At 40.0% G+C, this 14203-nt stretch overlaps 3 protein-coding genes across 3 annotated transcripts in view; 2 read left to right on the top strand and 1 right to left on the bottom strand.

The window, feature by feature from the left end:
• sgms1a (sphingomyelin synthase 1a) overlaps positions 1 to 3750 on the bottom strand; it is a 30109-nt gene extending 26359 nt beyond the window's left edge. Inside the window, exons 1-2 of the mRNA XM_068326982.1 lie at positions 3615 to 3750; positions 103 to 261 (exon numbers count right to left, since the gene is read on the bottom strand). The gene's annotated coding sequence lies outside the window, so the exon portion shown is untranslated. The remainder of the gene's footprint in view (positions 1 to 102; positions 262 to 3614) is intronic.
• On the top strand, positions 3392 to 8203 carry LOC137603472 (multiple inositol polyphosphate phosphatase 1-like). Its single transcript, XM_068326979.1, has 5 exons — positions 3392 to 4025; positions 4103 to 4294; positions 5126 to 5223; positions 6947 to 7077; positions 7509 to 8203. Exons 1-5 carry the CDS (start codon positions 3407 to 3409, stop codon positions 7930 to 7932), a joined length of 1464 nt encoding a protein of 487 aa, XP_068183080.1. The 5' UTR covers positions 3392 to 3406; the 3' UTR covers positions 7933 to 8203.
• A 124-nt stretch (positions 8204 to 8327) lies between these two features.
• Positions 8328 to 12789, top strand: LOC137603473 (multiple inositol polyphosphate phosphatase 1-like). The gene is made up of 5 exons (XM_068326980.1): positions 8328 to 9042; positions 9119 to 9313; positions 10048 to 10145; positions 10974 to 11104; positions 12081 to 12789. Exons 1-5 carry the CDS (start codon positions 8469 to 8471, stop codon positions 12457 to 12459), a joined length of 1377 nt encoding a protein of 458 aa, XP_068183081.1. The 5' UTR covers positions 8328 to 8468; the 3' UTR covers positions 12460 to 12789.
• Positions 12790 to 14203: the final 1414 nt, after the last annotated feature.

Below are 14203 nucleotides of genomic sequence, written 5' to 3'. Positions count from 1 at the left end.
TGGAGGCAGTGTGTCAAGTGACAAACCTCACACATGGCTGAGTGGTTACCTGGGTTTATTTCAAAACAAGATAATTATGGAAACGTGGATTATGATTTTTACCTTGTTTCCAAATTGTTGAGCGGCTTCTGTTCCAAATTAGTGGCTTCACCGCAATGTGGTACGAATCCCTTCGCGACCGTATGCCGCTTGTCTTGGGTAAACCGTTTGGTTTGTTACTGGAGAAACAGGGAGTTCCCTTCAAGCCGTCATCCGTGCTTCCTTAAGGGACAATCAGAAATTACCAATTCAAGCACATCAAACCACGAACTTAAAAGTGATTCACGGCGGTAGCATGTTTTTCATCAATCATAAACATATTATGTTAAAATGCGTATCCTGAAACAAATTGAATGTTGGATTTTATTTTTGGTTTATGCATTTACGTAAATACGTGATATGTTTATCTGGGGCACAAGAGGAGCACTTGAATGCAACAACAGTGATACACGCAAAAAATGCAGCGTTGGAACAGCGTAGGAAATTTCACTGAAGGTAGCCATCTGCTGGTTAGGGTCGACGGTGTCTGTTAGTTTCAATGGTACTGTTCTAAAGACAAGAGGGCGACTTTCATACACAAAGTCTTCATCATTTATCTTTTGTTATAGTTTAATAAATCACTAGTTTAGGAAACTTAAGGGAATTGTTTTGTATATGTCTGATGAAAATGTATTTCTAACCTTCAGGATTAGAAAATACATTTTAATGCATATTGTCGTTGTTCTGATCGTCTTTCACACTGCTTTTAAGTGTCTTGAGTAGGTAATCTAGCGGCAAATCTCAATATCTACCCAGGGAGGACAGTTTCTTTTGTTCTGTTTAGTCTGACATTTATTGTCTCAGTGGAAAACTTAATCTAATCATCCTTAACTGGCACAGGACATAATCTGTTTAAGAAATGGTCTCTTTGCTGTGAAGGCCATAATTCACTGTCTGGCTACAGAAAATACTGTATAGTTCTTACAACCAAGCACAGGTCATGTATTATGAAAGTTTACACCAAAAAGGCATTATTTTTGATTCATGAGACAGTTTTGATCAACTAAAAAATTGAATATGAGCTTCAGTCAGCTTTGCAATTAATCACCTTAAGCACATGTGTCAAACTCAAGGCCCGGGGCCAAATATAGCCCCCCCACATCATTTTATGTGGCCCGCGAGAGTATAAAGGTCAGAGTGTCTGAAGAAAAATGGATCAAATAGCTGTTTTGAGCAAAACTACATTTATCACAATACAGTAATCAAGTGCTACCCACTGTACCACCGTGTCGTCTGTGTTTGATGTTCATTCATTCATCTTCTAACCCGCTTAATCCGCTAACGCAGGTCACGGGGGAGCCGGTGCCTATCCCGGCAGTCTCAGGGCGTGAGGCGGGGGACACTCCGGGCATGACGCCAGTGTACCGCGGAGCCACATACAGTAGAAACAAACAATCATTGACACACACACTCACTCCTACGGTCAATTTGGGACCAGCCAATCAACCTGAAGCGCATGCTTTTGGTCTGTGTTTGATGTTCATTCATTCATCTTCCAACCCGCTTAATCCGCTAACACAGGTCGCGGGGTAGCCAGTGCCTATCCTGGCAGTCTCAGGGCGTGAGGCGGGGGACACTCCAGGCACGACGCCAGTGTACCGCGGAGCCACATAGAAACAAACACACACTCACTCCTACGGTCAATTTGGGACCAGCCAATCAACCTGAAGTGCATGCTTTTGGTCTGTGTTTGATATTATTGTTCTTAATTCACTTTGATAGTTTGACTCTTGATTGATGGACTTATGTGGTTTTCATAACCTAACACATTTCTAACAGAGAAAGAAACAAACAAATTTTTTTTTTCTGTCCAACTGTAATGTTTGTAACTTAAATAAGTAATAAATTCAGAGTTATTTAACATTAAGGAGTAGTTACATTTAATTTGAATTACATTGAGTTACATTTAATTACATTTATAAGTATCATCTGGCCCTTTGAGGACAGACATTATGCTGATGTGGCCTTAGGTGAAAATGAGTTTGACACCCTTAAAGTATCTGTTTTTTATTAATACGGTATTGAAATGACTGACCTTTGCACGGGTCCCACCTTCATGTAAGGACCATGTAGAGTCCATATTTTATTATATGAATTCCAGAGAAGACAATGCCAAAACTCAAACCTCATGTATGAAATCAAATAAACAAATCTAATTGAGGATAACAACAGAGAAACAAAAATGAATCAAAACTGAGAGAACTAAATGGGAAACCAGCTGAACAAAAAAGCTTTGGTTGCAAAGCAAAAAAAAATCAGTCGTCATTGACTGACACAACCTTCCATGATGTAATTCCCTGGCAATCCACTTAGTCAGAACTGTCTGAAATTGCGTCTGAGTCTGTGGAAGTGATTCACACTCTGACTAAACCAAGCCTACAGGTTTGTGTATACAATAGGTCATAGCTATCACTCTGGCCAACCCAAAACAGCTGCTGTCATTATTCTCATGCATACCAGTGCAACAGTCCTGGCAATATCCGTCCTGTTCTTTTTGATGTTGTTGTCTCCCTGATGTTTATGCTGTTTTTATGATAGGTTAGCTTCACAGTTATTTCCCTATCTACCTCTTTCTTCTCAGCTCAATACTATTATCAAAAATAAAACCAAATATCACATGCTAAGAACTTTCACAAAAGCCTGTCCTATGTTAGATATACAGTGAAAGAGAGAAATACAATTACTTAAGTTGTATCAAAAAAACAACGTATGACTGATCTATTTTGAAATCAATTCATGTGGTTTTCTCAGTTATGAATTTTCAGGTAAATATCTACCAGTTTATGACATTATGTAAGATAATTTTTAAATTAGAGTGCTATAATTCATTTTCAGTTGCAATTTTAAAAAAATCTCATAATGTAAGCGTGACATCAAACCTGTATGTTGATATGTCAGTTCAAAATCACTAAAAATATTGAAATCATATGTAATCTTTTGGGGGTTTTTAAACAGTGGGTAAACAGTTGAGTTAAATATGAAGTCTAAGGTCTTAAAATAAAACCGACCAAAGGAAAGTGCCCCTAAGATAGAATTTCTCCAGTTTACTCTATGTTTTGACTTAAAGCATATTTGAACAAAAAATGCATTTCATGTTGCACATCGGTGAAACTTCCAAGGAATATGAGGAAGGTTTTTGTGTAACTTGATGTGATCATATACCTGCTAGTGTAAGAAAAAAATATTATAGATTCTGTTCTGTTTTCTGAAATTTCCTATCAATAGAAAACTCAAAAAGTTTACGTATCAGGTCATGTTGTGAGGAAATTTAAGTAAACAAACTGGATTAGACTCTGCTCAGTCTGACTTTCAACACAAATGTTCAGTTATGGACACAGCTGACATCCAACAGGCTCTTTGCTTGTGCGTTAAGCAGTTTTTTAGAAAATTAATTATCTGTCATTTCCTCTTACTTTCTTGCTGGTTACTAAATTGTGCGCGTACTCAGGAGAATCCAACAATACCAGCACTCGCTGAATATTTCAACACAAAACGGAGTTATGAGGAAGTGAACCCATATCTGAAAGAGGACATACTTGCTGTTAATCGGTCAATTTTACAGCCTCCATCTGCTCAATGCCGTGAAATCCATCTGACTGCCATCATAAGGCACGGCACAAGATACCCGACGAGCAAAATCATCAAGAAGATGCAGCAGCTCTACAATATTGTCCTGCACAATGCCTCAAGCAAAGACAGCTGGCTGCAAGAGATCCAGACCCAGTGGACTATGTGGTACACGGAGGACATGGATGGCCGCCTGGTGCACAAAGGTGTCAACGACCTCAAACATTTGGCCATCAGGCTGTCAAAGCTGTTCCCCTCTCTGATTTCAGAGGAGAAGCTCCGGGGTGGATTCATCAAGTTTATAACCAGCTCAAAGCACAGGTGTGTCAACAGCACACTGTCCTTCATCGCAGGACTCACAGAGCTGTGGGCCATCTCAGGTGAGATCGTCATGAAGCTTTTTGTGATCCACTGTTACATGGTTTCATTTTATTATATGTTGTTTTTTCCTTCACAGATAAGGAGTTTGATTATTCGGTGAATGATGCACTGATGAGGTTTTTTGAACAATGCGCCAGACTTGTGGAGGAGGTTAATAACAACCCCTCAGCTCTGCTAGAGATGGACAAGTTCAAGCGGGGACCAGAGATGAGAAGGGTCCAGGAGAAGATCGCAGACCGCCTCAGAGTACCATTCAATCTCACACATGGTCTCATCTGCATGCTTCTGTTATATAGTCTGTCTCTGAATGTTCTGTCCTGTAGCTCAATACTAAAGGAAGAAGCCATGATGGAGCAAAATAATTAAAACATTCACAGTTGACATTTTAAAATTTTTAACTGTATTTTATGAATTTGTCTAATTCAGAGTCACTAATATCATATGTTTATGGAATCCTGAATCGAACCGATGCATATGCACAAAAGTCAAGTCAAGTTAAACGTAGGATCTTCAAGCTGTGAGGGGTGAATGTTAATAACCAGTCAATGATACCAAATCAAAAAGGGAAATTAAAATCCCCACTTCCAGAACAAGTGTCTGGATGTGTACATATACAAGACAATCTGTAGGAATAAACAGCCATATATTTTTTAATGTCACTTATAACAAATGATGTCTAAAGTATGTTAATCATTAGAATTCCACGCCTTTAACTTGAAAAACCTGTCATTAATGCCCTGCTGGAAATACATGCTGTTTTCTTCAGATTATTTAATTACGTCATGTCAAAGTACTGTACAAGAATTCACCCCTCATCCGTATTCTCGTAAATATCCACTGGGTGGCGCTGTTTTATCATTTAAAAGTGGTTCGTCAACTTCATCAGGTTGTAATAAACTTTCCAATTCATTTAATGATTTATGTACCGATTTCCTATTTAGGTTAAGGTTTAAGGTTAGAACAAGACTTTGACTTATCGTATAAATAGCAAGAATAACTGTTTTCCGATATTATGTTGTTGTTTTTTTGTTATTTTAAAATTACTTAATTTTTGTGCAGTCGTACTACTAAACACTTTCCATCAACCTCTCCCCTGCAGACATGGCTGAGGCAGCATTTTACTTGTGCGCGTTTGAGTTTGTAATCAAGGCCGTGAATTCCCCCTGGTGTCAGCTGTTTGACGAGGATGACGCAAAGGTAGGAGCAATCAGTGATTAGTCTTGTGGATTGAGTGGGAAGGTAGCATCAAATGAACCTCTTAATTCATTTATAATTAATAATGGAATCATTTCTATTAGTCTGGACCTTCTTATGGTAATGGAGACTTGCCTTAGTGGAGACAGGCAGACTAAAGTATTTTCCACACAATAAGGTGCACTGGACTATCAGGCACGCCTTCAATGAATGGCCTATTTCGAACCTTTTTTCACAAATAAGGCCCACTGGATTATAAGGTTGCACTTTCGGTTTTTGAGAAAATGAAAGGTTTTTAGGTGCGCCTTATAATGCGGAAAATACTGTAATTTAAAATGTTCCGTCTTCTCAGATGCTGTGAAACCTGTAGTGGTTCAGTTGTGGCTGTTTTTATTAATGCTCTTTTATTTTCCCTTTTCTGATAAAATTTTATGTAAGTCTAAGCATTGTTAAGGAGCATTCTGTATTGCTGTGTGTATATAACATAAGGGGAAGAAGAAAGTCACATACAACAAAGTTATTATAGTGATGCTCATTCTTACATCATCCCTGTGCAGCCACTACATGCTACCTGTACACTAACTCCAGATTTTAGACGGTGCCTTGGTCATGAACACTTACTGGATATTAACCTAACTATATATAAATAGTCAGCGTACACGCTGGAAACCCATGCAAGTAGTCCAACAGTGCAAACCATGAAGTAAGGGGAAAAAAAGGGGTTGTCACACTAAATCCCTAACATGTTAAAGCAGTAAACCTCAAAGTGGACTTAAGGCCATTGCCCTGCAGTTCCTGCGCTCATTGCTCGTACTTGTCCAATAGAAAAAAAAAATCATTTATAAACTATTCATCATTTAGATAATTCTTTATTAATCATTATAATTTATATACAATGTCAGCTCCCTCTCAGCCAGCTCATCTTAAACCACTGAGACTCCTGTTAAGAATGTTGTCTAATCTTGTTTCTTGAAGCTAAAAAAAAAAAAAGAGAGATTTTTTTTTGCCTGGATTTGTGCAAAGTTAGTGATTTCATTTACACAGGTTGAACAATCTCATTTACCTAAAACTGCTAGCACTCAGAGTTGCCTTTAACAGCTCTAACTATTTCTGCTGCACATTGGAACCACAACATACAAGCACAGTACACCAGTTGTAGCCAACTCACGTTGACTGCTTATTTTTGCAACAATTTTAGAATTCTGCTAATCGGTTTCCACCTTTAAATGGCCTTGTCTAAATTACACAAGAGATTTGTTGGCTGGGGGTCAGTAAATCTCTTATGTAATGTGGTTGGATGTTGGTCAGGATTGGCAGATACAACTCTGCTGCTTGTTCCAAGGTACCAACCTGACATAGATAGATAGATAGATAGATAGATAGATAGATAGATAGATAGATAGATAGATAGATAGATAGATAGATAGATAGATAGATAGATAGATAGATAGATAGATAGATAGATAGATAGATAGATAGATAGACAAATAGACAGACAGACAGACAGACAGACAGACAGACAGACAGACAGACAGACAGACAGACAGACAGACAGACAGACAGACAGACAGAAAGGATGAATAGTCTACTCCAGTTGCCCTACACCCTTCATGTTCTAACGTTATATGTAAAAGGAAGGGGTTTTTATGTCTCCAGTTACAAAGTGACCTGATACTCAGTTTGCTTGAAAAGCGCACAAACAAACTTCTTGTATTTGCATCAACAGATTATGGAGTACACAAGTGACCTGAGTGAATTCTGGAAAAGAGGCTATGGTTATGACATCAATAGCAAGTCGAGCTGCATTCTCTTTCATGATGTTTTTAGTCGAATGAACAGGGCTGCCATCCAGAACAAGTAGGTGGACCTGTAAAATGACCTGTAGTCCAAATAAGCATACTTCATTTAAGTAAATTAAACTGTCACCGGTGTCACTGGCTTTATCTGTTTGTCCTTCAGTTTTGTTTGATTTGATGTAATTACAAGTTTAAAAGCTTTTCCATTTGGATTAATAAAATATATTTTTTTAAAGTTAAGCAGATTAAATTGAAAATGGGTCATAGCCCTTGGTGAGGTCAATTTCGGTAAGACAGGTCCTTCAATGTTAAATCAGAAACATGTTTAACACCGTGTGTGTGTGTGTGTGTGTGTGTGTGTGTGTGTGTGTGTGTGTGTGTGTGTGTGTGTGTGTGTGTGTGTGTGTGTGTGTGTGTGTGGGTGTGTGTTTGTGTGTGTGTGGGTGTGTGTTTGTGTGTGTGTGTGGGTGTGTTGGTTGGTGTGGGTGTCAGGTCAGGCCAGCAGGTGACTGAAGCTGTGGTGGTCCAGGTGGGCCATGCCGACACCCTCCTGCCACTGCTCACCCTATTGGGTCTCTTCAAGGACCCTGATGTTCTGACATCCACCAACTACGCCACACAGTCTCAACGCTCTTTCCGTACCAGCCACATGTTACCCTTTGCAGCTAACTTAGTGTTTGTGCTGTACAACTGCGGAGGAGGAGACCTGAGACTGCAGCCACTGCTCAATGAAAAGCCTGTGACTTTTCCCGGTATGACTGGACAGGGTGGCTCCATGGCGCGCTATGAAGACGTCAGAGAGAACTACAGGGAGCTGTTGGAGGGCTGTGACTTTGAGACCGAGTGTCAGCTGTTCAAGCTTCCTGCTGATGCAGGACATGTACTTGATGTTAATGTTTCTCGAGTTTTAGTTTAAAGAAAAATATATGCCCGTCAAAAATGAAACTGGCTGAATACAATTTTATATTTTTTTGCTTGACATGGTTCGCTATTTGATACTTGAATCAAAATTCTCTAAAGTATTTTGTGAAAGCCTGAATTAAAAATGTATATTGATATTGCTGGATGAAGTTAGTAGAGAGAAAAATGAAATAGAAAGTAATTTAATAAATGAATAATACTATTATGTAAGTAAGAAAATGCAAAATAAACGTGAGTGGCTTCTTCAAACCTGTGCCGCAAATCAATACAGTCTGAGCTGGGGATTTGTTCTGATAACAACTGGTACATTAGTAAGTTATTAACTTACGTCCGTGTAATTCATGATAAAGTGAACATAGGAATTAAAGTTGTGCACAAAAGATTTAAAGAAGGTCCCCCCTCAGGGCATCCGTAATTTGCCTTATTTTAAAGCTTGGGGCCCCATAAATTATTTGTCCGGCTCTGGACAATGACGTCACGAAGAGCTGGCTGCTAGATGGGGGTCACGCATACTAGGCTCCACGCTGCAACATGCCGATGAAAAATCTGGAAATTATTGTCCCATTTATCACTGTCCTCGGGTTTTGCGGCTGTTTTTGGAATGATGCGGATCCAAATATTCCGGCAATCGCCAAATATTTCACTACGAAAGGGAGATACGAGGAAGTGAACCCGTATCTCATTGAGGACATACTTGCTGTTAATCGGTCGATTTTACAGCCTCCATCTGCTCAATGTCGTGAAATTCATCTGACTGCCATCATAAGGCACGGCACAAGATACCCGACGATCAAAAACATCAAGAAGATGCGAAAACTGTATGATCTGGTGAAAAGTAGCGCCTCGGGTGGGGAGAGCTGGCTGCAAGAGATCCAGACCCAGTGGACTATGTGGTACACGGAGGACATGGATGGCCGCCTGGTGCACAAAGGTGTCAACGACCTCAAACATTTGGCCATCAGGCTGTCAAAGCTGTTCCCCTCTCTGATTTCAGAGGAGAAGCTCCGGGGTGGATTCATCAAGTTTATAACCAGCTCAAAGCACAGGTGTGTCAACAGCACACTGTCCTTCATCGCAGGACTCACAGAGCTGTGGGCCATCTCAGGTGAGATCGTCATGAAGCTTTTTGTGATCCACTGTTACATGGTTTCATTTCACACTCGTTGCTTTTTCCTTCACAGATAAGGAGTTTGATCATGCGGTGAATGATGCACTGATGAGGTTTTTTGACCAGTGCACCAAGTTTGTGGAGGAAGTTGATAACAACCCCTCAGCTCTGCTAGAGATGGACAGGTTCAAGCAGGGGCCAGAGATGAGGAGGGTCCAGGAGAAGATCGCAGACCGCCTCAGAGTCCCGTATCACAGCATCACTGAAGGTGGTCAGAGTCACTGATTGAACCATTTTTCCTTTGAGGACAAAATATTTACTTTCTGCTTAATATCTCCCACCCACAAACAGGTACGGAGATGATAATGATAAGATGATGAGATGATACCATGATAAGAGTTATTCACCTGCAGTGTAGCCATGTTATTGTGATATGTTGTAGACCTGTTTGTTGGTCGTGGTTCTCTGCTGCTGGCCGTCAGTCTGCCACGGATGATACTTCCATTCTGGTGTTGTGCTGAGTAGTTTTCATCCCCATCTATAATGCCCAACTGTTGAGGCCAGTTTTCTCAATAGAAAAGTGATACATCTACAGGCACAGAAACAATCCTCGAGTGCATTTTTTTCCCAAGAGAACACAACAGGTCTGAACGCCCTTTAAGGACAATTGTACAGACCTGAAACCGGTCAGAGCAGTGAAATAAAACCGGTCAGAGCAGTGAAATCCATCGACCAAAAGCTAAGAACAGTGGAATTTGTGACATCTCAAATTCACACTTGTGGCACTGTCAGGATATACATATATCAAAAAAATTCTGTCATAGTAAATCAAACATGTCACAGATTAATCTGGTTCCAAGGTTCATTACTGAAAAACCCCTTACAATAATGCTCATGAATTAATTTGATTATAGTATTGTAGGTAGAGATATTTTGGTGTGTTTGGTGTCTGTGTTTGACTTGAAGACTCATTAAGTTTTATTCTAACCTTTATCTTTCTAGAAATGACAGAAGCTGCATTTTACCTGTGTGCGTATGAGTTTGCCATCAAGACCGTGAACTCTCCCTGGTGCCGGCTCTTTGACGAGGTGGACGCACAGGTACTGACCTGGTGACTTAGTGTTTTAACTTGCGTCCGTGATCAAATGTCTGAGTAAATCTTTGACAGTATACAGGCTAATCTTCATGGTGGCACTGAGTGTCTTCAGACATCTCAGTGGCTTAAATTTTGGTCAGCAGCTTGGTCAGCTTGGGTTGGTATTTAACTTTTTTACATTCCTTTCTATTGCAATCTCCTAAACGTTACATAATTTACATAATCCTTAAATAAACAGGATTATGTAAATGGCAAGCAATCCCAAAAGAGACTGATTCCACTTTTGACAAAGAATAAAGATGGCGAAGAAACATCCCATCCTCTTTTCAGTCAGGTCGAGCCTGAGAGATCTGGAAGGAATTACTGAGTCACTAGAGCAATAGAACATGAACATGCAAATACTGCATGAAACAAACAAAAAAAATCTTCATTTCTGTGTCATGAATGAGCTGAAGGCAATTTCCCACCCTGATAGAAAGATATTTTAACCATAGATCATAAATTTAACTTTTAGATTGGAAGTCATGGACCTTTTTCTAGCTTATAATACATGTTTCCATCACTTACTCAATAAGAAAAAAGTCATTAGAGTCAGTGAGAGGAGAATGCATATTTACACAAAGATAACAGAAATGTTGTCGCCCCAGTAGTAGGAAAGAATTCCACCACTTTGTGACATCACTCTCCCATCCATTCTCATTTACTCTGATGTCATCTGACAGGAACTTTTGTGTAATTGAAAGTTAGCTATACATTTCACAATCTCAGAGGCTGACAGTCTTGCTTAACCACCCCCAACACAGTCAGAAGGGTTTTCTATCTTGTCCAACAGGTTTTGGAGTATGCTAATGACTTGAAGCAGTTCTGGAAAAGGGGCTACGGTCACACCATCAACAGCAGGTCCAGCTGCATCCTCTTTCATGATTTGTTTAGTCGACTGGAAAATGCAGCTAACGACAACAAGTGAGAACAGTCTTGTTAATTTTATTAAATGTGTATTTATATGTTTATTATTATTAATTAAATATATATGTGATTCTCTGCACTGAGTACCTTCATGATTGTCTTGCGGCTGATATCAACAGCTGATATCTACCCTGGATATCTAGACCCAGTCCTCTCATATTTCTGGTAGTCAGAGGTTACTTAACATAACATGCCTAAATATGGATTGTCACAGGGAGGCAACTCAGAAATAATATTGTTCATCAGCTTTTTTGTGGTGTTTGGACTTGTGTCAACTGTGACACGCATTATCATCATCCAGGCATGTGGTAATCTTGTAAGAGTGGCTCTAACATTAAGGAACTTTTTTCCCATTGATATTGAAAACAACAACAACAACGTAAAAACAATCGAAAATGTTGAAATGACGTTAGGATTCATGCCATTGTTTTCAATGGACTATTCTGTAGATATCTGAACCCACTGCCTGACATTGTTGTAATGACTAAGTTTGACTTTCAGTGTGCGGAATTTACTGTCTTTCCCGTAGAGGATTTGTACAAGAGTTATGATTTTAGTTATTAGTTATTATTAGTGTTATTAGTGTTATTAGTTTAGAGTGTAAACTAGTAGTTTAAGGTTTCTTCCCCCATGGGTGGAGCAGTGTATAGCTCTTTTGTCTTGCAGCACGATGGCCATAGACTTTACTGTATTTGTTTGCAGGCTCTCCCTCATATCTGTGTGAGTTCTCTCTAGGTTCTAGAGTTACCTCCCACAGCAAAAACACGCAATGCAGGTGAACTGTTCACTCTAAATTAAACATAAATGTGAATATGATTAGGATCCCTCACTAACGTGGCCTGCAAATAACTGGCAACTTGTCCGGAGTATTAACCTTAACGGACAGTCTGAGTAACCAGTTAACCAAATGTCTGCTGTCTCTGTGTGTGTGTGTGTGTGTGTGTGTGTGGGTGTGCATGTGTGTGTGTGTCAGGTCAGGCAGGCAGGTGACTGAAGCTGTGGTGGTCCAGGTGGGCCATGCAGAGACCCTCCTGCCACTGCTCACCCTATTGGGTCTCTTCAAGGACCCTGATGTTCTGACATCCACCAACTACGCCACACAGTCTCAACGCTCTTTCCGTACCAGCCACATGTTACCCTATGCAGCTAACTTAGTGTTTGTGCTGTACGACTGCGGAGGAGGAGACCTGAGACTGCAGCCACTGCTCAATGAAAAGCCTGTGACTTTTCCCGGTATGACTGGACAGGGTGGCTCCATGCCGCGCTATGAAGACGTCAGAGAGAACTACAGGGAGCTGTTGGAGGGCTGTGACTTTGAGACCGAGTGTCAGCTGTTCAAGCTTCCTGCTTAGGTGGACAGTGACTGGAAATGGAGATATTACAGTGGCTTTACTGTGCTATATTTTGCAAACTAGAGTTTTAGTGGGAGCATGATTATGTGAATGAGTCTCCTGTACTATCCAACAACATAGCATAATCACTGTCTGATCAGGACTTTGTGCCATTTAGGTTGACTTGACTTGACCTAGATCTGTACCTGAGAAAAGCAAATTCAGCCTCTTTCAGTAATGCACCAAGATCCCAGACTAGGAATTGAATTTACCTTTACCATGGCAGTATTACCTTAGTGTTAATATTGGGAACATTGCTTTCTAATGTTGTTTGAAATAAAACAGGAATTAAAGAGTCTATTTTTACAGAGTACACTTTTTCTTTGTTGTTAAATCATTGACATCCTAACCATGTTCAGTGATGCTGTATTAGTTTAAATCTAATTTTCACACACATTTGTTCCAGATTATAGATATTTTTGCAAAGTAATGAAACCGGATCTGTCAGAAAATATTTTAAATTTAAGTGATGGCTAAATCGCTCTGCATAAAAAGAGCAACTTCCTTCAAATCTTCCTTAGATCAGTTCCTAAAGGGTTATCTTATTAGTTATTACATTTCTCTCTTGAAGTCGTGGATACCATTAACCAGTCGTGGAAGTAAACAAAGTGCATTCAAGTAAGTTAAGAAAAACTTTATTGATCCCACAACATGGAAATTTCCTTGTTGCAGCAGCAAAAAGTCCCAGTTTCAAAGTCAAATATTGTAATTTTTATACCACTACATTTATTTTATAATTTTAGTAATTACCACTCACAATTAAAACTGAAAATAATACATTATATGTTCATTCATTCATTTTCTACCGCTTCATCCACCGTAGCGCGTCATAGGGAGCTGGAACATAACTCAGCTGACATAGGGCATGAGGCGGGGGACACTCTGGGCATGGATAACTGATCCCACGACAAAATCTCTCCTGCTTCCTCCCACCACCAAAAACATGCTATTTAGGTGGATTGGCCTCTCTAAATTGACCATAGGTGTGAATTGCCTTACTGGCAACTTGTCTAGGGCGTACCCCACTTCTCACTTGTTGTCAGCTGGAATAGGCTCCAGTGCAACGTGACCTGTATTCAGATAAGCGACAATCGTAACTGTCAAATCTTCAAGATGACAAATTAATGGTGTATTGCTACATTTATGGCCAGCAGGCCAGCATTTTACAGCGATCATCAGTACCATCAAGAGAGGTAGATGAAGGCATAATGCACCACCAATGTCCCAGGAGTCATATTGTAGCCCTTAGGGTCTGAAGTGTGATGCTGTAAACACAGAGTATCCTGAGGTCTCACCTCCCCTTACTCATGCAAGTACCATCACAAGATAATTAGACTTAACTCATGTCCACTGCTTCAGTTATGAAGAGAAAAACAGTGGAACAGTGATGTTGATCAAGCAGTCCCTAACCCTAACATTTACAGTCTGGCACCCAGTTCAAACATGTGGCCTCTTTATTACATCCTGCTGATGTATTACAATGGTCAGTGTTTGTGTGTTTGTCCGTCCGTCCTTCCGTTAGTCCACTAAATATCTTCGCAACCGTTGCAGATAGAAAGATGAAACAAAAAGCACATTGCTCAAGCAGTAAAGGTGATGAAAATGAGATGATGACCTCGACCTTGGGAAAAACCAGATCAAGGTCAAATTTCAACTTTTGTACACTCAAGAACCAGATGGCGGGATGTTGCAGTCTGTGACTGCA

Source organism: Antennarius striatus, chromosome 11 (assembly GCF_040054535.1).
Source record: "Antennarius striatus isolate MH-2024 chromosome 11, ASM4005453v1, whole genome shotgun sequence".
NCBI classification, from domain to species: domain Eukaryota; kingdom Metazoa; phylum Chordata; class Actinopteri; order Lophiiformes; family Antennariidae; genus Antennarius; species Antennarius striatus.
The sequence above is the reverse complement of the archived record's forward strand: the minus strand, read 5'-3'. Positions and strand labels throughout refer to the sequence as shown.